The sequence below is a fragment of the Daktulosphaira vitifoliae genome, unplaced genomic scaffold (genome assembly GCF_025091365.1).
Source record: "Daktulosphaira vitifoliae isolate Bord-2020 unplaced genomic scaffold, ASM2509136v1 Scaffold_4, whole genome shotgun sequence".
In the NCBI taxonomy this organism is placed as follows: domain Eukaryota; kingdom Metazoa; phylum Arthropoda; class Insecta; order Hemiptera; family Phylloxeridae; genus Daktulosphaira; species Daktulosphaira vitifoliae.
Window position 1 is genome coordinate 28,797,325 of NW_026099575.1, and position 26,870 is coordinate 28,824,194.

At 27.0% G+C, this 26,870-nt stretch overlaps 2 protein-coding genes and 1 long non-coding RNA gene across 10 annotated transcripts in view; 1 reads left to right on the forward strand and 2 right to left on the reverse strand.

Moving 5' to 3' along the window:
* Nucleotides 1-316: 316 nt before the first annotated feature.
* On the reverse strand, nucleotides 317-9,779 carry LOC126906208 (rhythmically expressed gene 5 protein). Its single transcript, XM_050686588.1, has 5 exons — nucleotides 9,530-9,779; nucleotides 3,495-3,561; nucleotides 2,097-2,201; nucleotides 1,599-1,682; nucleotides 317-1,016 (listed from the first exon to the last, which is right to left on the reverse strand). Exons 1-5 carry the CDS (start codon nucleotides 9,665-9,667, stop codon nucleotides 730-732), a joined length of 681 nt encoding a protein of 226 aa, XP_050542545.1. The 5' UTR covers nucleotides 9,668-9,779; the 3' UTR covers nucleotides 317-729.
* A 7,769-nt stretch (nucleotides 9,780-17,548) lies between these two features.
* On the forward strand, nucleotides 17,549-19,322 carry LOC126906216 (uncharacterized). Of its 3 annotated transcripts, none has more exons than XR_007704205.1 (3): nucleotides 17,549-17,770; nucleotides 17,862-18,087; nucleotides 18,283-19,322. It is a non-coding gene; the product is annotated as an uncharacterized LOC126906216 (long non-coding RNA). The 3 variants fall into 3 exon arrangements; XR_007704204.1 differs by having other exon boundaries at nucleotides 17,870-18,087; XR_007704203.1 differs by having other exon boundaries at nucleotides 17,549-18,087.
* A 2,912-nt stretch (nucleotides 19,323-22,234) lies between these two features.
* LOC126906191 (cytoplasmic dynein 1 intermediate chain) overlaps nucleotides 22,235-26,870 on the reverse strand; it is a 19,092-nt gene continuing 14,456 nt past the window's right edge. For all 6 annotated transcript variants that reach the window (XM_050686546.1, XM_050686548.1, XM_050686547.1 and 3 more), the window contains 3 exons: nucleotides 24,107-24,267; nucleotides 22,791-23,057; nucleotides 22,235-22,611 (listed from right to left, as the gene is read on the reverse strand). In XM_050686546.1, coding sequence (XP_050542503.1) covers nucleotides 22,444-22,611; nucleotides 22,791-23,057; nucleotides 24,107-24,267 — 596 coding nt within the window. In that variant the 3' untranslated portion in view covers nucleotides 22,235-22,443. The remainder of the gene's footprint in view (nucleotides 22,612-22,790; nucleotides 23,058-24,106; nucleotides 24,268-26,870) is intronic.

Sequence of the window (26,870 nt, forward strand, 5' to 3'; positions counted from 1 at the left end):
ACGAGTGTAGAAAAAATAAAATTTCATGAACCAAGTTAAATTCCAGGGTCCTTCCCTGAATACTTGCCTGTTAATATATTTCAACTCATAAACTCAACTGGTACTAAATAGTTGACGTATCAAATTTAATTTGCTACTCCATAATAAAATGTTTTCATATTATATCTTCAAGGGATTATAGCAAAGTTTGAAGTGTATATCCTCTACCATATTGCACCTACGCATAACTTTAAAAAAATAAACACTAAATTTATAAATATAATTTTGATTTATGAAGTAAATGGCAAAAACTAAAGTACAATCAAATGATAAAAACATTAATTGACCAAGATTTCTTTAGTTTAAAAACATAGTAATAAATTAAACATTTTTAGTATCAAAATATTTAATTAATACAAATATTAATTATTAATTTTAATAGAAATATCACAACAATGGTACCTAACAGTACTATTTACAAATAAATAAAACTTATCACAAATAAATAAATAATAGTATCACTACAAAATTAAATTAAAGAACTATTTTACAATTATTTAGGACCCTGATACAATAAAAACTAGTAAAAATAAAAACAATAAAGTCAAAAAAGAATTATACAAGATGAAATACTTCTCCATACAAAACTTTCAGAAATATTTTACTTGATTACTAATTTAATAATATAATAAATAAATAAATATTAAATCTGAAACTGTACCAAGTTGTTGAGAGGAAATACAGTAAGAATTAGTTTATTAATTTAGATGTAAATCTATAAGGTCTTAAAATAGATTTATCATGACGTTTTTGTTGATTTAGCATATCAATCACAGATGGCATAGGTTTTGAACGCATTGCCATATATTCTTCTGCGTCTTCATCTTTAGGTAATGGTTTTTGGGAATCACCAGGTACTGGACGACCATCAGGCATGACCCTAACAACCATTGGTCCAATAACGTAACCACCTGGTGGTGAAGCTATATCTTCAACATTATTTGATGCTGATCCCAAATCATTCCCACCACTTGTTTCTAAAATAAATTAAGGTAAACAATTTATTTCTTCAATAAAACTATTCAATGATTTAGGCATTTTAGCACTCCGTGCAGTCATTATTATGTGTTAACAAAAAATGCATAAAAATTTTTTAAAAAACAGGAAATCCACTCAGAAAATCTGGAACATTAAATGGAATTATTACTGATGCACCCTTTAAAGTTTGGTACCCTATTCTGTCATATGTGTTGACCATATCTAAAGCTGACAGTGGGTACATAAAAGTTCTATACAGTATCAGAAAACTTTTATTGGAAGATTTTGTATCATTTTCTATAGTTAATATCCAATGGAAAATTAATGGGGTATTTCACCCATCGTTCTCATAAGGTATATTTTATGTACATTTGCTATAGCTTGATCTATAGCATTAACATTTCTAATATTTAGTAAAAATAATAAGTCTTTTTTGGAGGCTCTATAACTTTGGAGCTAAAGAAATTTAGGGATTTCATACCTACTTAACTATTTATAGGTCGTGTAGTTGCCAAAGGTTGAATTTTTTAAAAATACTTTGAACTATTATTATTATACAAAAAATAAGTACTTATAATTACCTAATGGATCAGTATTCTCATTTACATGACTGTTGCCAGTTGTTTCTGATGGCCTATAACCTCCTTTCATCATAGAGTCCCAAACTAAAAAAAAAACGTAATTAATAAATATATATAATATACTCAACATTAAATTAAAAATATAAATTATCGTTCTATCAAATACTAATTAAAGAAAGTAAATTTTTAATGTCTCCGAGTAGATTATTGAAATAATTTTAATATTAAGGGGGGTATAGCCCCTTTAACCACTATCATCTACACCACTGTACATTCGTAATTATAATTATATGAATATAAATTTAGATTATTGGAAAATCATGTACACTGCACGAATTCCTTGATTAATACTAGCCTAGTAGATCGGTTTCACACTTAATATTATTTCATTTAGTAGCGCGACTTAAATATTGATTTATATTTACATTAAATAAACACAAGTTACTATTCTTAATTTGTTAAAAGCTATAAATTTCAATATTTATTAATAACACATACTCATTGAAGTAGAACCTCTTTGATATGGGTCCATTTTGTCTAAACTGTCATCTCCCATTTTCGCCAAGTTAGTTAATCCATACATTAGTAATACTTTAGTACAATCTGAAAAAAAAAATGGAAATAACTTATTATTATTATTATTATTACAATTAAAATCAATTATTTCTCCAAGTTTCTAAAAGAGTTTTACCTAACAAAAAAAGAATACACAAGAAATAATACGTTATTATAAATTTTCATCAAAAGTATGTGTTATTTTAGAATTTTTGGTCTTATCAGTTTGTAACACTAAAAGAATTTATTTAAAATGTCATACAAATTTAAACCCCTCCTCTAAATTATTTTATAAATACCCTATTGAAAAACATCATTTTTCATTTAATGAAACTCGTCATAACTTGATAGTTACTGTAATTTACAATTTTAATTGTACTCCCGCAAATAGTTTATAAATGAACAAAATATTTTTTTTCTCTCAAATAATGACCAAAAATAAAGCTCGTCGAAACGTAATCTAGACACATTTCGAAATAGAATTCCAATACTATGCAACCCTATTCCCAAGTGAGTGCCCTGACGACTATGGTATTCAATTTTCATAACTTTAAATTAAAAAGTTCATGGCTTTTTAAACGGGAAATAATAAACTTTTGATGGAACTTTCGTGTAAAACATTTATGGATGTAATGCCTAATATTTTATTAGATACATAACAAGGAAACTCAAATAAATGTAAAAACTTATTTTTTAAAAGTAATTGGTTAAATTTCTTAGATGTATAAATAAAATCATTAATAACAACGACGATTGACAAGTTTGAGAGGAAATGAATATTTTAAACATTTAACACTTTAACCGTGACCCGCAATAACGAGAGGCAATAACCTTCATGGTGACATGCCAATTAACTTGACGACGATGAACTTACCGGGAAACAATGAATGATGAATGGAGAAATTAGAATGTATCACAATAATAAACGATTCATAAGACACTGCGTTTACATTTCATGATTTAAAAAGTTTAATATATCAGACAAGTTTCCTTGAAAGTCTATCAAGAAAACTAGGTAAAAAAAATTGAAACGTTTCCCTCATTAGTTTTAAATTCATCCCTGGTCACAATTTTTACTTCTATGCAATAACGAGAATAAACCACTTTCATGGGAAAAAAAATAGTTACAATAATTTTGTCATACTACATTCTACAGTAACACAAATAAAAAAGTAGGAAGCGTTCCGTTAGATTCCTAATATTAAATAACTGGCACAATACGTATAGTGATTTTTCTAACGCTTTATAGTAGGTTATTCGGTGAAATATCAATGGTTAACAGAAAATTGATAAAATATGTTAAATATTGAATAAAATTTTAAATTAAGGTGAAAAGTTTACCTGGCATTGTAGACGAATCACAAAAATCTGCTACTTGCTTTACAAACATGTTGAATAAGTGACTCATCTAAAAAAAAATTATCAGTTAATAAACATAAAAATAATTTAATATAGGGCACCAATTAAATACATCAAAACACATCTTAAATAAGTAAATAAATTGAAATCTGTAATGATTCCACTATTTTTTAGCTTCGATGCGAAGGTATTAATTTTACTATGATGTGTTTTTTTTTTTTTTATGTCTGTTGCCACTTTTTCTCAGCTCTCACTGAACCCCGATTTCTTTCAAAAATACGTCAAAAGATCACAAATCGTATCTAGTTGAAGACATTAAACTTAAAAATTGAAATTCCCTCGTTCCCCGCCAATGAGGGAAATATCCAAAAAAATTACAAATTTAAAAATCGCTAATTTTCGAAATTTTTTCACTTTTTTTTCTTAAAACTTCCATAACTTTTTGAAAAATCAACAAATCAACATAATTTTTTTTTATACTAAAACCTTAGATATTTACCTTTCATTTGATATCATTTTTTTGAAAATCTATCACTTAACCTGCTCATTAGGGGGGATTTAAAATAGCAACTTTTTTACAAAAACTAACTTTTTCAACTTAATTTTTGAAAATGTTCCAAAAATACTACGTCCTTTAAACATATATCAAATTAAAGCTTATTTTATGTACTATAAAATAAAATAAAAAAATTTGTCCCGACACTTTTTCTTCTACATTTAAACGGCTGCTGTAGTTNCTTTTTTTTCTACATTTAAAATTTAAACGGCTGCTGTAGTTAAAAAAACACTATTTTTTTGTTAAAATTTTCGATTTTAAATTTTCAACTTAAAAATTCTATAACTTTTTGAAAAATGTATATATCAGCACAAATTTTTATTTTCAAAATACATTATAAGTACATCTTTCATGTGACATACTTTTTATTAAAATTGGACACTTTCCCCTTATATAGGGTGCGTTCAAAACTTGAAATATTAAAAAAAACATAGATCTTTTTCAACTGAACTTTTGAAAATGTTCCGGAAATACTGCGTCCTTTAAACATATATCAAATTAAAGTTTTTTTTATGTACTATAAAATGAAAAAAAAAAATTTGTCCCGACACCTTATCTTCTATGTGCAAATGGCTGTCGAAATTATAAAAAAAATGTAATATTTGCGATAAAAATCACCTTTTATAACGATGTTTTTTGTACTTAAAACTGCCATAACTTTTTCAAATATTAACTAATCAAAATAATATTTCTTTATATTGAAACCTTAGGTAATTTTCTTTCATTTGATATCATTTTTTTTTGAAAATCTAACACTTATTCTGCTCACAGGGGGGATTTAAAATAGCAACTTTTTTACAAAAACTAACTTTTTCAACTTAATTTTTGAAAATGTTCCGGAAATACTGCGTCCTTTAAACATATATCAAATTAAAGCTTATTTTATGTACTATAAAATGAAAAAAAAAAATTTGTCCCGACACTTTATCTTCTGCATGTAAACGGTTGCCGTAGTTAAAAAAACACTATTTTTGTGTTAAAATTTTCGATTTTCAATTTTTAATTTTCAACTTAAAAATGCTATAACTTTTTGAAAAATGTATATATCAGCACAAATTTTTATTTTCAAAATACATTATAAGTACATCTTTCATGTGACATACTTTTTATTAAAATTGGACACTTTCCCNTTGACATACTTTTTATTAAAATTGGACAATTTCCCCTTATATAGGGGGCGTTCAAAACTTGAAATATTAAAAAAAACATAGATCTTTTTCAACTGAACTTTTGAAAATGTTCCGGAAATACTGCGTCCTTTAAACATATATTAAATCTAAGGTTATGTTATATACTATCAAATGAAAAAAAAAAATTTGTCCCGACATCTTATCTTCTATGTGCAAATGGCTGTCGAAAATTAAAAAAAAATGTAATGTTTGCAATAAAAATTACCTTTTATCGGTATGTTTTTTGTACTTAAAACTGTCATAACTTTTTCAAAAATGAACAAAAAAAAATAATATTTTTTTTATTGAAACCTTAGATATTCCCCTTTCACTTGATATAATTTTTTTGGAAATCTATCACTTAACCTACTCATTAGGGGGGATTTAAAATAGCAACTTTTTTACAAAAATTAACTTTTTCAAATTAATTTTTGAAAATGTTCCGGAAATACTTCGTCCTTTAAACATATATCAAATGAAAGCTTATTTTATGTAATATAAAATGAAAAAAAAAATTTGTCCCGACGACCTATCTTCTATGCGCAATGGCTACCATATTCAAAAATATGCTATTTTAACAAATTTTTTTTTTTAAATTAAACACTATCTACAGATTTGCATCGAAGCGTTTTTTATGATAGTGATTTTAATCACTGTCTGATATCATCTATACTGGACCCAACTATGCCACGACCCCACTGTGCTGGGTTTTTTTTTATGTGCTTAAAATTTAAAATGTAAACTATTCTAATCTAACTAATTTCTGTTAGGTATCGTGGTAGCTGTAAGGCAACGACAACGGGATTTAATTAAATTAAAGTCAATTGTCAAGGGAACCAATATTTTTTTTGTGTTAATTAGATCCTGATTTACTAATACTCATAAAAAAGATAATATTAACAAAATAGGCAATATACAATATTACTTAATGTCAAGTTTAAATGAATCATACTTATGCAGTTACTTTTTACGTCTATAAAATGCATTTTTACGACATAGTACTTAAGTTTGTCATTGTCCATAAAACTAACTTGCCATGCATACTAGCATGTTCAAAACTAGAGAAAGTCAAGCACTTCCGCGTCCATAGATAGTTTCTACGAATAAATAGTACACAGCTAACATTTATAATTGTGCGCTATAAAGTTTATGATAGAATCTGTAGCCTCGCGTAAATCGAAGAACAAGGAAAGGTTACAATGAAGGAATCGTTAAATTAGTACAACTTCCTATAATATGCAAAACAGAATATTTAAACAATTCGAGCGTAAATCAACTAATAAATATGTGACACGAAGGATAACCCCTAATCAGTAAACAAAAAACAAGTAAAGTTCGAGGTTCATATAGACATAAAGAGCTACAAAAAAAAAATGATAGAGATCTTGGTTAGTAAAAATATTAGGGATATTCTTACAGTAAAATAATATGAACAATGGTCATTTAGGGTTCAAAAATTGAGGACCATAAATATTTTATAGCCCTAGACTTCTCGAGCATCTGTACTTATGTTTTATTAGGCTTCAATAATATATAAAAGATTCAAATACACTAAAAAATATATATATTAAAAACTACACTAAGAAGAATATACAATCTAAGAGTGGTTATAAATGTAATAATTATTTTTTTTGTACGAGCAATTTTTATACTTTTAAATTTGATTTGACAGTTTACTAAATTGAAATTCTTTGACATACTAAATAATCAAAATGGATAACTCCAATTTTTGTCAAAAACTATGATTAAGTGATTTTCTAGGCATTTTTAGAGGCCTAAAATTGTTTTAGTTATATTTTATTAGTCTAAATGCATTTTTGAAATAGTTACTTAAAAGGATTTCCGCTGTTCTCGTTGTTCGTATCAATAATCAGTTTACTTTACTTATTCAACAAACAGTATAATTTGTTACATTTGCTTTAAATTTAAGCAATTATTATATTTAACTCAGAAATACATAGAAAATTAAAATTAAATAAATATGCAAATATAAATTCTGTATTTTATTCAACATGAATAATTATAATTAATGGTTTTATAATTATTATTATAAAGAAATACTACAAGATATGTGATGCGGTGCAGCAAAGACTTGTTTATTTACACTAACGCTTAGTTTCGTTTGTTACTGGTTGTTCCTACTTGGATAACAAATCATAAGTGTTAACAAGTGATAGAAAAACACTAGCTCTCAGTACAGTAGGTAACGGAAATACATTGAATAGAGAACTATTCTGTGTATACAGAAGTCTAATTAATAGACTGAAAATCAAATAGAAAATATCATAAAATTTGTTATATAACAAACAAATGATTCCTAGAAAGATTTAAGTGTATATGATAATTGGTATTAGCATTATAAAAATCAGCACCGGGACTAAGGATTAAGCAGTTCTATAGAAAAACTATTTTTATTAAATTGTTTTTTTGCGATAAAAGAAAAATATTTTTGCTTCGACAAAATCTAAATAAGCTAGTTAAGATTTAGTAAAACATAAATAATGGAAAATATTAATGATGTCTTTTCATAGACCTAGTGTTAGCAAAACAGAACTTTTAGGCCAAGTGTTCAAAATTAACATAAATCAAGTGCGAAAGAATAGAATTTACATATAATCGATTTTTTTTTTAAGTTTTGATAAACTTAATACAGATAAGTATAAAAAGATCAATGACGGGTTGGTGTTAATTAAGACGCAAGTAAAACAACACTATATACAACTAGTTATTACAATTATAAGATAAGAACGAAACATATCTTTAACCGCCTTTATATGATAACTACTTTAACAAAAAAATAAAGGTCAATTACAAGATTGTAATATAACACACAAGCGTTATTTTTTTTATTTAAGTTTATCATGAAAAACAATTAAACTGTTCACCACTCTTGGTAATAATATATGAAAAAATAATGTGAAAATATTCAAAATTATTATTTTAATGTTAAAAAAACAGAAACGTTATTAAGAATTGATATACAATAGATATAACGGATTACTTCTGTAGGTGATAACTTATTCTTGTTTAAACCACTAATGACGCGTCTTTATCTTTATTCCTAGTTGGACGATCCAACCGGTATACACCATAATATATAACGTACAGTGATTTTATGTGGAACCAACACGTTTTTGGTATTTTTGTTAATAAAAAAATTGAATTATTTTACCCACTCTGTTTAAAGTGAAATCTAAAAAGCAGTTACAAGTTTTTTTTTTTGGTATGTTAAAATCTTTGTAACCCTGATAAGTAATTACCAAAACATTCTTACATGAAAATTTTTCTCGACCGCATTTTTGAATTGTATTTTATTTACTAACAAGAAAATATCTTCGGGCAAGTTGTAATTGTAGGGCCTAGACATCTATCAGATATCTTGCAGACATTCAGTTCAATATGCCCATTTTATTGGGACAACCTGTTTTTATAAAATTTCCTTAATTTATTCAATTACGATTATCTTATTTCTTTACTAATAGTCCTCATTATATTCTATATTTTTAATGTTTTATTTTTTTGTAAAAACTATCATTTAAATAATAAAAAAATTATCACGCTTAGAATTATTAATGTAGTATTAATTTTAAAAATATTGGTGATTTATATTAATAATTTATTAAGAGGATAAATCACCATTTCAAAAACACTATAGAAAGCTGAAAGCATATATCTATCATATAAACATATAGACAAAAATTACAGGACATTTTAATTACTTACTACAAAAGAAACGATTTCAAATCTCTGAAAAATCGCTATTTTGTCGTCGTAATTATAATTAATAATATTAAACGACATAAACTATCATTTAATACAGTTAAAAATATTTTAACTATATACGAAGTCTAGAAATTCAAAATTTCTGGAGCCGCTCGAGAGATGTTGCCCCTTGGACTTCGTAGTTAGTCTAACCCATGTAGATTAAATACATTTATTCATTTCTCTCTTACTGCATCGTAATATTTCAATATTTAATTAAATTAAATGAGGGTAATCCTTGTTTAAGTGACATTTAGTAAATTTAAAATTTTAATTAGTTAATACCCTATTTAAATACAATAAATGTTTTAATTTAGTTTTCTATGATTTATGTCAAATTCCCACTTGTTCTTTAAATTTTGCCTACACTTGATACGTTTGTAAAATCTAGCCCAGGTAAATAACTGGAGCTTATATTAAACTTAAAATATTATTTTATTAAACGTAAAAGGTAATATATTTTTTAACAATCAAATAAAAACTTTCGCGCCAAATAACTTCAAATTGAATTACGTATTATTGTGACATACCTTTTCTCCACGACTAAGAAATTCCCACATTGGTATAGCAGAGCCAGAAGTGCTTGCAACTATAAAAGCTGTAAATAGGTATAAAAAAATATAAGGTCTCATCGTGTTAAGTTCTTTTAGAACCGTCTCGAATTTCATAAAGTCTCACAATGCGCGTCTTGAAACACACTGACTGTAATCACAGATGAAGCTGAGATTTGAGGTGAATCCGATGGCCGGAATTGGTTGGCGGCAACGATTGCGCTTGCGCACGCCACGAAAGTAATAACGGCTGGCGCCTGCTGTGCACTATAGATTCCGGAAAATTTGGAACGGTTTTCTCACACAAGCGCCAATACAATCGTTCTAAGTTACATACTCAACATTGCATCGCTCATCCGAGTCCTTGACATTCACTAAGCTGTTAGAGAATCGGCTCGGTTACATACCAACGCAAATTATTTAATAAAAATGTTATGTTTGGTTTACGATAAATATCTAACACATGTCCAGCATAAGTATTACGTTTGTAAAGAAATATTTCACTGAAATTTGAATCTCTGCGTCATTAGTCTCAAGCAGAGTGCCTTCAATTTACATTATCGTTATTTTTAAATTCACTTTTTTTGTTTGTTTAAAACTAAATAATATAATTTACAATGACGTCTTCGTATGCGTGACGAGTGTTCAGTTGTAACTTTTGAGAGTTAAGACTTAAAGGGTTTAAAGTGATACTTTTTATATTCATATTATTATGTTATTTTCATATGAATATTTTAGTATTCATCAAAAGCATATTTAAGAGGGTTTCATGTCAAAAACTTTAATTTAATTAAATGCATGATTTGGATATAATGATGAATAGGTTAGAAAAAGCTTTCAAATAAATAATCCCAACCAGAAATAATTCTAGAAATGCCATTGACATTGGTGATAAATATTTATATTGTAAAATTTTACAATAAATTTTTTGTAACATTTTATTTTAGTTAATTATTATAAATCAACATACCCAATTAAAAAAAAACTTTTTAAACGATTCTTGTTTCAAGATGAATTTCTCCCATCCTAAAATATTTCTAAGAGTATTTTTTTATGATTTATGCTTAAATATTGAAGAAACTAAGCCTGTCCTCCAAATGTCGCCAATAAGTATATACTTCCAAGTACTTCTATAAATACACTATTGATTATAAGTACATAAATACGCGCAAAAAAAAAAAAAAAAAAGCCTCATAAGATTGCATATTTATTTTTCTGCACACTTGATGATATAAAAATTATATTAAGTAATTATAATTAAATTTTAATAACTATAATGTTTTCATTATAGTTATTAAAATTTAATTCAATATTTGTTTATCAAAAGCTTAGGCAATAATTTAAAACAAATTTTAGGCTTCGGGGAAAATTAGTTTAGCATCTTTAAAAAAATTATTATAGTTACGCTCATGTATTTTTATTTAAAATTATCAATGAATTTTCTTTTTTTGGAAATGCTAATTTCGGTTTAAGACATTCTTAGGCTCATAGATAAATCTTCTTAGCAACACTATAGTTGTACCTATGTTAAATACTTATAATTGATGAAATAGGAGAATAAAGAATAAAATTTCAATTAAAAATGTTTTTTTCTCAATGTGCCACATTTTCAATTAAGCCACTATCAAATTACATCCATGTTAACTAAACATTGAAACTATTTTGAAATTTTCTTATTGATCCTTATAGTTCTGAATTCAATAGTTAATTTCAAAGTAAGCTAACAAATTTTAAATTAGTCTATTTCGAAAATAACAAACCACTCATTTATTTTATTACCTACATTTAAATAAATAGTTTATGTACACATTTTCATATTTATATCTTTTACTAGAAACTAAAATTTATTTAGTCATCTTAGGATACCTATATTATATAAATCCTCTGATATTGGTTCAATAACCTAGTGGAGATTTAGTTTCTTGATAGTTAACGTCATAGTAATCCACATGGTTATGATAATATGGTCATTCGATGAGTTATTAAATTTTTCGTCAAATGTCTATGTATAAAATAAACCCTCATATTAAAGTGTTCTTCTCTACTTTAAAGTTAATTTATACTAAAAATTAATAACCACTAATTAACTTAAATTTTGAGCAAACGAAAATATTTTAACATATTACGAAAATTTGATCGCTTACCAAAATCCTACAGATATAATGTAAATTATATTTACTATGGGAAAATATAAAACATTGTAAATAAATAAGAGAAATATTCTCAGCTTATACAAAACAGACTTACTACTCGATTTAGACTACACTACATACAGATTAAATTCTATTTATATTACAATGGTACAATACAACGCGAATGGTTTCTAAAAATAAACATTGCACGCGGACGGGCATCTTTTTTATTCGCAGTGCGTCTTACGTTAATTTGAAATGCATGTTTACTAACGAGCCGGATTTCGGTCGGGAAATCCCACCGATTGTCTACTCACACACGCCGTATACATCAATACGTCAGAAGGTACATAAAAAATAATCCGTCGCGTTCAAGTACCGAACACTGACGTTAGTTACACAGAGTCTGTTTATGTTTAATAGTATGTAAATACATATATTATCGGTTACCCTGGTCTACGTGCAGAGCCGGTTGCCATCATCTCAGCGGATCCGCATTCCTTCTCACTACAAAGAACAATAGGATTGTGCCGTTTATCGTCGACGGTTTACGTGAATTATTGTAGTAAATTTCTAAATATTTTGTTGAACTTAGAAAATTGTCTACTCAGCTGTTGTATAATTTTTAAATGTATCATATCTGTTATAATATGGAATTTGATAAAAAAAAGAAATCTTTGATGTATGTTAAGTAAATTTATGTGAATGGCACTTTTGTGGAAAATTACGATGCGTAAACCTTTAACGCAACATCATTAAATTTTATTTTCCTTAGTGGTATATATTACAATGTGATGGAATATAAAATTTAATATTTTACCATTATCATAGAAACAATGACATTATATTATTATTATTAAAATCGTTTATGTTAACTTAAATTTAGTATTTCAGAAAAATAATAAATACACTTCAACAGTAGTGCAACCAAATGGGTATTAATAGAAATTTAGTGTCGCAACCTCTTCTAAAATGTAACAATTTTTGTGTTATAGTCGTTTTTGATAAATTTTTTTTTTGATAATCTAGTTTATTTCACGGACATATCCAAAAATCATAAGTGTCACCTACCAATCTAAATTGTTGTAATATCAAATCATTGGATCATCTCATTTATACTAATTGCAAAAATTTTTTTTAGATAATTTGTTCTTAAATTTGGATTTTTGTAAAAATGGTTATCTCTCATGGTGGTTAAATTTAATTAAATGAATCCCTCTTACAATTTTTTATGGATCCGCGTTTGGTTCATTAAGGAAAAATAATTCCTCAACTTAAATAAAATCTGCCGATTACTTTACTACTTTTCTAAAAAAATATTATAAACATTTTTTTTTGTTCATTAATTTAAGGTATTTTAGTCGACAAAATTCATACTCTAATGTCCTAGAATCATACTCTAGAATCATCCCTGTCTATAGTATTAGTAATTTTTTTCAATTTTGGATAAACTGTTATTTGTTGCTATAAGAAATTCAATAGATAATTTTAGCTAATTACGATAATTTTGAAAGGACAAACTTTATCCCTTTTAATTACACCCCGTGTGAATCTCCACAACAGATTATATCAAAAAATATTTTTGATAAAATTATAACATTGTGTAATAATGTATATGATTAATAATAATTCAAGCTACCAATACAGTTTGAATTATTTATTGATTATTTAGATCCATCAGTAGTGGTTCCTTTAATGTGATTAAATAATGAAATATCACATTTAACTATTATTTACAAAAATATTTTTGTATTAATAATTAATATCGTTCTTGAACTTAACATAATTGAAAAATTATAGATCATAAGAACATATACTGATATTATTAAAACAACGTTATATTGATTTATTAAGCACTATTAATCTAAGTCAAAAAAATTGTATAGTAATATTTTATCATTATATGATTTAATATCAATCAAAATATTTGAATACTATTATGTATATAGTAAAATATTAAAAAATATACATGTGAGTATTTTTAAATGTAAAAAGATTGAAAAAACAATTCTATTTTCAAACTATAATATTATAATTATTTTTTATGTATCATCTACAAGCCCGTATAAAGTTATTTTACTACACAGAGCAACATTACTGCTACCCACGTCTTACATACCTAACAAAAATACGGATTAGTATTTTCAAAAATAAAATATTTTGCAATTTTTTTAATTGCACTAGCACAGAAAACATAAAATAATTTTCCTTACACAGTTTATCTTTTCTTTATATATACATAATATTATTTTATATTTTGGATTCTTTTTTTAAATGGATGTGCATAGGTACACATTCTACAGGTTTCTTGGTATCTGCATCCCGTCGAATTGTATTTTAAGGTACATTGTAGTCATAAGGGTAATCTTGATAATATTGCATGAAGAGAGTTAAAATATTTTAAAGACATTTCCCCCGTTTAATATTTTGGCTTTAAACCTAGGAGGAAGTAGAAGTTGATTTCTAATGACCAGAAATTATTATGTACCATACTGCCGTGCTAAGCGAAAACAGGGTAATTCCAAAATTAAAAAAATTTTTTTTTTTGTTTCTATATGTAAAATTAGTGGTTTTACACCGATTTTTGATGTAAAAATAGCATATTTCCTATTAAAACCCATCTAAAAATGAAATTTAAAATAAGAAAATATACGGTAAGTCCAATATATTTGATGTTTTGTAAGCGAAAACACGGTAAATCCAAAAACTTAGTATATCACATGAAAAATAATGGAGTTACCGTGTATTGGCTTATGTTTATAATACATTGGTAAAATAGGGTATGTACGTGACATAACTTCAGTCAAATTTTATAAATAAAAAATAATGATTATTTGATATATTATTTTTTCATTTACTTAACTGATATTGTTAAGAATATTATGGTCTCGACATGGTCATCACTCTATTAATCCTTATTATTTATTCACGATAATACATTGAATGTTTAGTTTAAAAATATTACAAAATAATTTATAAAAACTAAACGATTAAAATTAATTATGGATTTGGTGAAAGCACAGGCCACAAATCAAACAAACGAGCTAAATCTAATTGTAAGTTATATTTTTTCAAACTAACCATTTATATTTATTTAATAATTTAATATTATTGTCGTAAAATATACATTATATCCAAATTTAAGAGAAAAAATAATTTATAATAACTCTTATTAGGTATTTACTTTTTAATTTTATATATTTAAGAATATATTGTGTGATACAGAAGATAAATTAGAAAATGATAATAATTTTATCTTGGTTTAGACTTATTTCATATCTTGGTTAACAAACAATTGTTAACAGGTGTTTGAAGAATTGTTTATCAATGTTCACTGCAACTTATTCACATGAGATATTTAAGATAATTATGAATACATTGTTTGGATCACAAACCATAAATATCGTCTGGAATTTTTTCGGTGTATACCGGTTTTCTAAAGGCCGTTCATTGTCCTTGGATGTCACTAGTCTGTTGACGCGACACTTAGGAGCGCCATCTCGTCGCCGTCATTCCCCTCTTGTTTTGCACAATTTTAACGCGACCTTAATCATTCATACATTCGCAAACAACAGTAATTGCTGCCTTAATTTACAATTTTAATCTTTTATTCTCTAGATTTGAAATTTATAATTAATAAAATAATATGTTTTACGCATTATGTGTTACTACGTGTAATGATTAATATTCTAACTAGTGCCGTATTTTGGCCTAGGCCCTAAGCAAACAAGGTAATTGTCTAGGATCTAAATTTTAGGGGGCCATCTTGATGCGTAGTTAGTATTCTAGTAATGTTTATCTTCTTTGTGCTCTCTTTTATCCTAACTACTTGGGGTCGGCCACCCTTAAGACTAGTTCAGACTATGCCAGTAATTTAGTCAAGTAGAGAGTATTTTAGTAACTAATCATGTATGAACAAATAGATTTAGTCGAGTAGTTTAGTAAAGTAATTTAATTTAGTCAGTCCATTCTATTCTATTTTTTTGGTCGAGTAGCTCCCCCTCTTTCCCTTTTCACAGCACCAAAACGACTACTAATGTACTAAAACAGTTTTAAACCCTAGTTTTGTTTGAACACTTTTCAGTTACTAAATCTTTTAGTAGTTAGTAAATCACTTACCACTCGACTAAATTACTGGCATAGTCTGAACTAGTCTTTATCCTAAACTTCCACTTGACAAGATCTTCCACATTATCTACGCGTACATCAGCCATCCTCACATCACATTTAATAACAAACCTCCATTTCTTTTTTTGGTTTCCTTTACCTCTTTTTCTTTCAACATTAATTTCCTGTTCTTACAGCTTTCGGTTTCTCTCTCTTCATAACATGATCAAACCATCTAAGTCTATTTTCTTTCATCTTTTCCACGATTGACGCTAAATCTATACTCCCTATTATATGTTTGTTCCTTATCCTATATTCTCTATTCACTCCACTCATCCATCTAAGTATTCTAATAATAGTTATATATTTGATTAAATACCAAAGAAGATATATTTTTAAAAACTGCCTAAAGGCACTTAACCCAAACCTTGCCTTGAAAATTTTTAAAAATTAGAATCAAGCTAAATTTTTTTTTTATATAAAATTTATCTATGATAACGTAACGTTAGTTACTAATGTCCTAGTGAGGTCATAAGTAAATTTTTTCCATGTTAGAAATACTTTTCTATTGGTAAAAAAGTATACAATTTTTATTGTCATTTGTGTCTCTATAGTTAGTGTTTAGCTCTTTACATCATTAGTTAGTAGATATGTATAAAAAAGCAAAAATAAGTAGATACAAAAAATCAATTAATTTTTGGTTTTTTTTTTTAAGAACTTTAGTACTTCATTTTAAATTATCAAATATACGATTCAAAAGTATTGAGTTAATTGTCACATTATTGCTTTCTCTTGAGAATAAAAATGAAAGTCGAAAGAATTAAAGAGGTACAATTGTCCTACAAAAAACTCTTTCTCTTAGGCAAGCGTTTTTAACTAGTCAATATGAAAAATTTATTGAATGACTAATGTTTTACTTTTTTATTATTTAATTATACTAGTATTGTGTAGTTATTATTATAAATATTTATGAACTTTTTTAGATTAAGTATAAAACTATTTTAACAATTATTGTAGGTTTTGAAAATTTTTCATGGTATTCATTGATTCTAAAGCTTATTAATAAATATTTATATTTATATGATATAAAAGCCAAATTTCTATGCCATAAAAACAAAAAAATCTATAAATTAATAAGCATCATAAGTGTAAATTATAGTTATCAAAATGATAATTTTTATCATTCTTATTTCTTTTATTATTAAGCAACCTTTCAAAATTCTCATACAAATTGTCGTCTTTATTAATTATAATAAATTTTATTCTATCATTTCATACAAAAATGTTTAGGTCAGTGTTGGCTTGGACGACGGGACGATCGCACCTCCCTACTAAAATTAATTAAAAGAAGAAAGTTGATTTGTATATTCTTAATTCTACATTTTTATTAAAAATGCAAATTTTTAAATAGTAAAATAGTTAATACATTTGTCATGTACGAACAGAAGTTTCCCTCAATATAGGCTGGTACGCATGCACAGACATGTTTGAACGATCGGCAGCGTCGTCCGAGCAATATTCTGAGACGTATATAATATACAGAATAAATGATACAGTTCAGCTGCAATCTTATGTTCGGGTTTTGGACGATCGGCAGCGTCGTCCATATGATAAAATATTAGTATATTATTATTATTAGCAATTTATTTTTAGAATTAACTGCCTGTACGCTCGTCGTTATGGACATTGGCTCCGGAACAAAGGGGGGGCAATGGGGACAACTGCCTCCACGGGAAAAATGTTGTGAGGGCATAGCCTTCATAGACAGTTTCCTAGAATCAGGCTCCCGTGACTAAAATACATAGTTCATCTCCTAAAGTCTTTAACTTTTATTTTGAATATAGAAACAAAACTCAAATATATTTAATAAACTGTCTATTTTTAAGTATTAACTTACACATACAGTAAACAAATTATTTTATTTAGAAATAACTTGTATGTACTATGGATGCAGTAGTTAATATTTTATAAAGTATATGAGGTATGTATATTAGAATAAGATAACATGGAAATAATTACTCATTATTTAGAAAATGAAACGATTTAATATTTAACCGTAACACCCAAAATAGAATAATAGCTTTCAGAACAAGAAATCATTATCGCGTCTGTATAATAGATTTGTAACCTAATTTATTTCATGAATCTTTTGGTTATCAATAATCGACGTGATTGGACACAATTGAGTTATAATTTATATAATTGTGATTTGTGAATACGTGGTTATGATGAAACGAACAAGTAAAATAACAGCAATTTTTCAGAAAAGATCTAAGAATACAAAAGACAACGGTAACGGTAAGTAATTCATAATATACCGAATGTTAATTAAGTCACTGTCTACTGACAGTTTTAACATATCATTTGATTTATACATTTAATAACGTATTTTTAATGTCATAATAAATTAAACAATATTTTAAACAAAAATACTTTATATGTGCAATTTATTATAGACAGTTTTTTAATTAATTATTTAAATTTGTTAACTAGAAAATGAAAACGTACAACCAAAATCATCAACATAAGAAGTAATATACATTACCACCCATTCAAATAAATCACACGATCGCGTGTCAATAACAAATTTAAATTTGATTGAACAGTTTATACCGATAAAAGAGTTTGTTTTTCCTAAAACAAGTGGAAGATCTTGTCAATCAAAATATGTCTAAATTTTGAAAATGTTAGGGGACTTTGTTTCGATATAGCTGCCAATATGTCTGAAGTATGAATTAGTGGAGTGCAAAAACGAATTTCTGAAGTTCAACCCAAATATATTTTATTCATTGGACTTGGCTTTATGTGATACTATTAAGACTGTAGATTTAGCCAATGACACTCTAAATTTAGTAAGATTTGTAAGCATTACCATACTAGATTTAGCAAAACGAAAAAATAAGTTTTCCGATGTTGTTCTCCCTTCCTCTTCAAATGATGAAAATATTCATGAACACCAAAATAATGCCAGGAATTTTTTCGCTTTGTCCAACACTATGGACAGTTCGAGTAAAAGCGATTAACAGATTTATACAAAACTATGAATGAATTATTTTAACGGTTGGAGATATTTTAAAAGAATCAAATTCAATTGCTTAAGACAGACATGCATCTCTACGAGGATATGAGATAAAGCTTTGGAAATTCGAAACTCTCTTTTCGCTAAACTCTATATCATTAATTTTTGGTCCATGTGAACAATTAGCTACTGCACTACAATGCCCATCGTATGCTGCTAGTGGTGCAAAACATACATTTAATATATTAATTAAAACTCTTGAAACTTTTCACAATGATTTGGTTTTTGATGATGTTTGGAATAAAACAAAACAACAAACCGCCGATCACCTCGATCTTGAGTTACCCCAACCATTCAGAACTCGAAAGGTTCTTGCTAGATTTGAGTATTCAGTAATACTTCCAGCTAACATCGACGGAAAAACATTTTTAAGAAAAGAATAATTTTCTTTAATTGATTGTCTACTTCAAGAATACACAGGAGGTTTACTCAGTCTGGTTTTGAGAAACTAGTATTCATTGAATCTATTCTTATAAGAACAATAAATGATGAAAAACTTAAAAAAAAAGGAGAATTATTCTCCACTCATGTGACGGATTTTGATATTGATCAACTGCGAGCTCAATTAATAATGTTGTCCAGTATATTAAATTTTGGCGAATACATTGACAATTTAATACACATAGTTGATGTGTTGAGCACATTACCTGAAATTACACATTGTTTGATGGATCAAGTAGAATGACTACTTTCATTTTTATTTACAGTACCTGCCACTTCAGCAACACCAGAAAGAATATCCAGTGGCTTGAGGCGTTTAAAAACCTATTTGCGTTTCACTATGAGCCAAAAGCGTTTAACTCATTTGCTGCTGATACATCTGAATCAAAATATACTCAACGAAATCCTTTTGGATGACATTTTTAAAGAATTTATAAGTCGGACAGTGGAGAGAAAATGTGTTTACAGAAAAATTTGAGTTGTTGAATTAAACTTCTTTTTCATTTTTATTTGTATTATAAGTGTGCGTATATATTATTAAAATTGATAAGAAAATATATTAAAATTATAATAAGTGGGTGATTTTTTTTTTATTTTTATTAAAAACATTTTATTTTCTACTATATTCTTTATTTAAAACTAGCCCATTTAACACGGGAAAATTTTTACCTTCCTCTGTATTTGTAGCTGTGCTCAACTCCCACGGTTCAAAAATTGTTCCGGCGCCACTGGTTATGGATTAAGTAAAGTACAATTACAATGAAATTTTAAACTGTTTTTTTTTACCGTATCAATGAAATAAATAGGACATTCGATGTTTTTTTTAACATTTTTTTTTTAATACTACATGATAAGGAATTTTTTTCTTTTTTTATAGCCTTTATTAAAATAATATTTAGCTCAACAATTATAAACAAAGAAAAAATAAATAAATTAGAAGTATAACAATAACAGTGCTATCTTATAATGGTATAACAAATATGACAATAATTATTAGTATATTCAAAAATAAAGAAAAATTAAATATTATTAAAATTATTGTTAATAAAGATTTAAAAGTACAAACTAAAAAAAAATTACTAAATTAAAATTTTTATTGGAAATAATGGAAGAAGAGTGATATTTTCTCTAGATATTTACTTATTTAGTAAATAGAAAAATATATAATAAAATATTGAGAGATTAAATGACCAAGCCGGAACAAAATAACGAATTATATTTTACGAAAAGTATTAAAAAGATTACTTTAAATGCAAATGTTACTATTTTGAACTAACAATATCCACCAGATAGTTGATAGTATTTTTTAATTTTACATAATTTTTCATTTGATAAAGCGGTACCGCTCTGTCTTTAAAAATATTATCAATTAGACGACAATATATTTTCATTTTATATTTGTGTTGTCCAGTTCACTAGATTAAAATATTTACTGATTATTTAGTATAATAAAACAACAATTAAAAAGAAATAAATTGCGAAATATTTTACTTAAAAATGAAACTAATAACACAATCATCTATCATCTTTAATTGGTTATTTTGCTGTAATTTACGTAAGAAATATACTCGAAAATTAAAAAATTTTTTTAATATTTTATTATTGTAAATTTTATCAAATGTAATCATTACATAATTACTGCGTCATGTAGTTTTAATGAAGAATTTTTACATTTTAATATGAAATGCGTAAAATTAAATTAAATACAACAACAAATATATACACTAATTGTATTTTGTGGCGCCAAGTTCAAGTTATAAGACCGGTTTCAGCCGCCACATATATATCAAAATATTAAATAAACAAAATAGTGTAAATTAATAATTTAGAAAAAATGACTGAAATGTAATGATAATATTGCGATTGTAGAGTATCATTTTTTATTAAATAAGGTGAATTAATAATATTTTTATGTGTATATCAATTTTTATTATCAAGAAGAATAAATTAAATAACTATAACATTTAATAACTAATAACATTAGATACATTTTTAATGGTTAAACTTAAATGCATCCATGTCATTCATGTAAAATTATAAACATACGCTGAAAAAGAATCAAAGTCGGATCAAGGCTGTCCACGGGCTACATTTTTACAGCTGCCTTGAGCCTAAAATTTGAATGGGTTCAATCTCAATACATCAGATAGTAAAACTCTTTCCCATTAGATACAAGAAAATTTTTATTTAATACAAATTGTATAAACTCCAAAAAGGAACAATGGCGTATTCATGAGTTTATGAAGTCTGGATCCTCCTCATTGATATAATTTATAATAGTTAAAGAAAGTATATGGATGGATATATGGAAGCCTGTATAATTTTCTGAAAATTATACGAACTCTTCCTTTAGTAAATTTCTAAATATGCCACTGAATTGGTAACTGACTTGGAGCTCTGAGATGTCAAATCCAATTTTGTATTTAAGGTATTTTTATCCAAAATATATAATGAAAAAAAAAATTAAAGACAAAATCTAGGATTTTGACTAGAACGACAAAATACCTTGGCTAGCCCATTTTAAAAATTATCAATTAGTAAAACACGTAATTCTTATTGAAAGTAATGTGTCCTATATTTTATATAAAACCATTTTAAGTACATAAAGTTTGACATATCTACAAAACTTAGGCTTGATTTTTAAATTAGAGAAAACTAACTACACTATCATGTCAAATGGAAGTTTAGGATAAGGGTGGCCGACCCCAAGTAGTTGGGATTAAGGCGAAGAAAAAAAAAAGAAGACCGAAAACTAACTTAACTGGAATTTTAAACATTAAACATTATAAACAATTAAAAAAATAACATAATTAAACATTATTACAAAAGTATAAGTGCCTAAACTCAACATGATCAAAATCATACTCAAAATCGGTTGGGTAGGGAGACTGGTAAATACTCAATAATGGTTTAATAAAATTCACAATTGATTAAATTGTTTTTTTTATTTTAAAATTTAATATATGTATACAATTTAAATTAACTGTTAGAGAAATCTTTAAATAAACATGCCATATATTTAAAATTTTATTTTTACAATACATCAAAAAAATTATCTCTTTGAAAATTGGCATTTTGTGTTATTTATAAATATTTATATTATATATTAAATTATATTAGTTAATAAATAATAACTAAGCTTTCATTAAAATATTTGATGATCTTGAGAATGCTGAAGTAGTAGTCGATGAAGTAGTATTATAGGCTATAGTTTTATCCATTTCATCAGTCTGGTTACTCTTCAATTCTTGTAAAGTGTTAGAAAGTTTAGACCAATCATCATGCCGTGGTTGTGTCATTTGCTATAAATATTATAAAAAATTTTTTGCAATCATACTAACTAACAATGTAATGAAAGATCATATTATTAATTGAAATTATAAAATACAATGTTATATTTTCATCACAAGTTATTGGATTGGTCTTTATAGTTACAATGTTAAATTATTATTGAATCTATCTACTAAAATAATTGACTTACTTCACCAACTTCGAAAACAGATATTTTACCATATTCATCACCAACACTTAAATGTGTACCATTTTGAGACCACATAAGACTTTTTAATAAAGGTGAATTTTCAAGAATAGTACTAGCTGTTGGCGACTCAGTATTATTATTTAAATTCCATAGGTCTAATCTCCCCGTGACATCAATTGCTGCAAACACAGCTGGGTGAACAGGAGACCAAGCTACACTACTCACATAGTCACTATTATTTTCAAATGAGTGGATGGGCTTAGATTCCTATAGTAAATATAAATACACATTGTATTGAAAAAAAAAAAAAAAAAAAAAAAAACTAGCACAGTAGGGACGTGGCATAGTTGGGTCAAGTATAATGATATCTGACAGTGATTAAAATCATTATCATTAAAAATGCTTCGGTGCAAATCTGTAGATAGTATTTAATTTTAAAAAATTGATGGATTATTTCAAAAGCTACATGATCTCCTATTTACTTATTTATATCTTGATTACAAGTTTTATGATTTATAAGTGTAATATATGAATAAATATATATATTTATAATATATATAAGGAAATGGTGTTATTAAAAAAAAAGTATGTCAAATGAAAGAGTGATATAAATATTATTTCCCATAAAAAAATTGTATTGGTCCATATACTTTTCAATAAGTTATAGCATTATAAAGTTAAAAATGTAAAATATAATATCGAGAATTTTCACACAAAAATAACATTTGGTAACTATTTTCAACGTGTAAACAAAATAAAATCTGAAATTTTTTTTTTCCATAATAAAGTATATTACATTAGCTTTAATTTAAGATATATATAAGTGTTAGACTTTAGTCCGGAACACTTTCAAAAGTTAAGTTGAAAAAGTTGTCATTTTGAATACCCTTTGTTGGCAGGCGAAGGGTCAGATTTATAAATAAAATATATCAAATGATAGGTAACGACATCATGCATGTATATATAAATAAAAAAATTATATTGATTTAGTAATTTTTGAAAAAGTTATGGCAGTTTTAAATAAAAAAAATTGAAAAAATTAGCGATTTTTAAATTTGTAATTTTTTTGGAGATTTTCCTCATTTACGGGTAACGAGGGAAATTTTTTTCAATTTTTGTATGTAAATTTTTAATTAGATACAATTTATGATCTTTTAATATATCGTTGAAAGAAATCAGTCCAGTCAGAGCTGAGAAAAAGTGGTAACAGACACAAAAAAATAAAAACACATCTTAGTAAAATTAATACCTTCTCAGTTTCGCATCGAAGCTAAAAATGAATTAAAAAAGTTAAACGATAAAAGAAGTAAATAAACCTTAATGTTCCATAATTTTATTGTCCAATCAATAGAGCTTGTAAGAAACAAATGGCTAAAATCAGTAGTTCCTTCTGCACAATTTGTATCAATTGCTGTGATTGGTGCTATATGACTTTCATAACTTTCAACTACACCAGCTTTCTTGGTATGCCTACACGCTAAAATTATTTCAAAAAGTTTAAATTCTAGATAGTTAATTAAATTGTCTTTTTAAGCTATACAGAGTGATTAATTAAAGATAAGACACTGATTTTCATGGAAAATATTAAAATATTTTAATTTTTGTAGAAAAAGAATGTGTCTAATTAAAAATACTTCAACAATATGTAGAAAAAATTTTTTTTCCTCCTTCAGAGTTAAAAATCTAAACTTTAATTTTCTTTAAAGGGAACCTCTATGTTTAGTTTAACAATATGACAGAAAAATCTTTAAGTAATTTTAAAACACAAATGGTATTTTTACCAGGGGCTGGAAATAATATCGCGCTTATCTGGTGATTAATAGGAAAGGATTTTTATATTCAAATGTATGCAAGAAGATTGTGGTTGCTGGCTCACATAAAATTATTTCTATTTTATACAATTAACAATAATGATATGTCGAAAATTTACCATGTCTCCTTGAGTTATATATTAACAACAGTTGACAAAAATGCCAATAAATACTTTTCAATATAAATAAATGTGATTTTTAGTGAATACACATAAATACAAATACAAAGAACATTCTATATACATAATTAGTAGTAAATCTATAATTAATACAAATAACAATTATTTGTGAGATTTTTGAGTTAACAATTGACCATTGTCATCCATGTGACTTAAATAAATTGATTAATCCAGCTGCGTGGAGTATATGAGCAACAAACAAAAAATATGATTATTACCTTAGGTGATCTGACACAATAACAAAACTGGGGAACGAATCTTCAACAATTCACTATAATTCTTCTTCTTCAGTATTCAATCCTGAGATTGGTTTGTAGCAATTCTCCACTTTTCCCTGTTACTTGCTTTCCTCTTTGTCTCTTCATAAGAAGTACATCCTTGGTCCTCTATTATTTGTTGCATATATTCCATTCGTGGTCTTCCCCTAGCATTTTTTCCTTCCACGCAGCCTTCTATAATCAATCCTAGCAACCCACCATGTCTCAATACATGTCCAATCCATTCATTTCTCCTTTTCTTGATACTGCTCCATAAAGTTCTTCTCTCGGACATTCTTTCTAATACTTCCTCGTTTGTTACCATGCCCGTCCAACTTATTTTGAGCATTCTTCTGAAACACCACATCTCGAAAGCTTCTATTCTTCTTCGCTCTTCTTTGGCAATCGTCCACGTCTCACTGCCATACAGCATTATACTCCATACGTATGTCTTCAGGAGATATATTCTGGTACGTATGCTAATATTTTTTGAAGTAAAAAGTCCTCTCTTTTTGTTAAATGCTATCTTAGCTTGGCATATTCGCTTTACTATTTCTTTTTTACTTCTGCCATCCTTACTTACTATGCTTCCCAAGTATGCGAACTCTTCTACTTGCTTTATTTCTTGGTTATTTTGCAGATGTATTCTTGTCGTAATATTATTGCTCCTGCTGCATACGAGAACTTTGGTCTTTTTCGTATTTATTTTCATGCTCAGTTCATTGAGCAGAGTTTCTTCCATACACCTTAGCATCCTTTGCAAATCTTCTTCATTTTCAGCTATGACTGCTATATCGTCTGCGAACCGTAGCATATCGATTTTCCTGCCATTTATCTTTATACCCAAATGTATTTTCTCTCTTATTATGTTAATTGCCTCCTGGATGTATGCATTGAATATGCTAGGTGAGAGAGTACAACCCTGCCTTACTCCTTTTCTTATGCGTGCTTCTTCCTCAGTTTCGCCAAATCGTATAACAGCTGTTTCCTTCTGGTATAGATTAAAGAGTAGTCTCCTTTCAGTGTATTCTATACCTATTTTTTTAAGCATCTTGAACATTATTGCCCAGTTGACATTGTCGAACGCTTTTTCTATATCCACAAAAGCTATGTATGTAGGCTTATCTTTTCTAATTCTTTTCTCGATAATTATTCTTAAAGCCAGTATTGCTTCCCTTGTACCCATGTTTTTTCTGAATCCAAACTGGTCTTCTGACAATATGGCTTCGATCTTATATTCCATTCTTCTTGACATAATTATTGTCAGTATTTTTGACACATGTGTCAGCAAGCTAATTGTACGGTACTGATCACATTTGTTTGCGGTTGCTTTTTTCGGAATAGGAATAATCTTACACTTAGTAAAGTCTACAGGAAGTTTTCCTGAGTTAAATATCTCCTTTATGAGTTTAAAAAGCTCACTGCGCATGTTTTCGCCAGATTCTTTCCAAAGTTCTGCTTGGATTTCGTCAATTCCTGCAGCCTTCTTCTTTTTTAGATCTCTAAGTGCTTTATCAAATTCTTCTCTCAGTACACTATAATTTGAGTTATTATCCATTACTTCTTCATGCTCTATTTCTTGTCCCGTGAGTTCTGGTCCCTCATATAGCTGTTCTAGATACTTCTTCCATATGTTACCTTTATGTTTGTCCTCGTAAATAATTACTCCGTTGTTATCCTCTATTGCCCCCCTTTTTGGTTTATAATCGGTAAAAAAATTTTTAACTGATTTATACGCTGCATCTCTGCTACCATTCCTCATTTGTATCTCTATTTCTTTGCACTTTTCCTCTAAAAATATTTCCTTTGCTTCTTTTGACTTTCGTATTACAC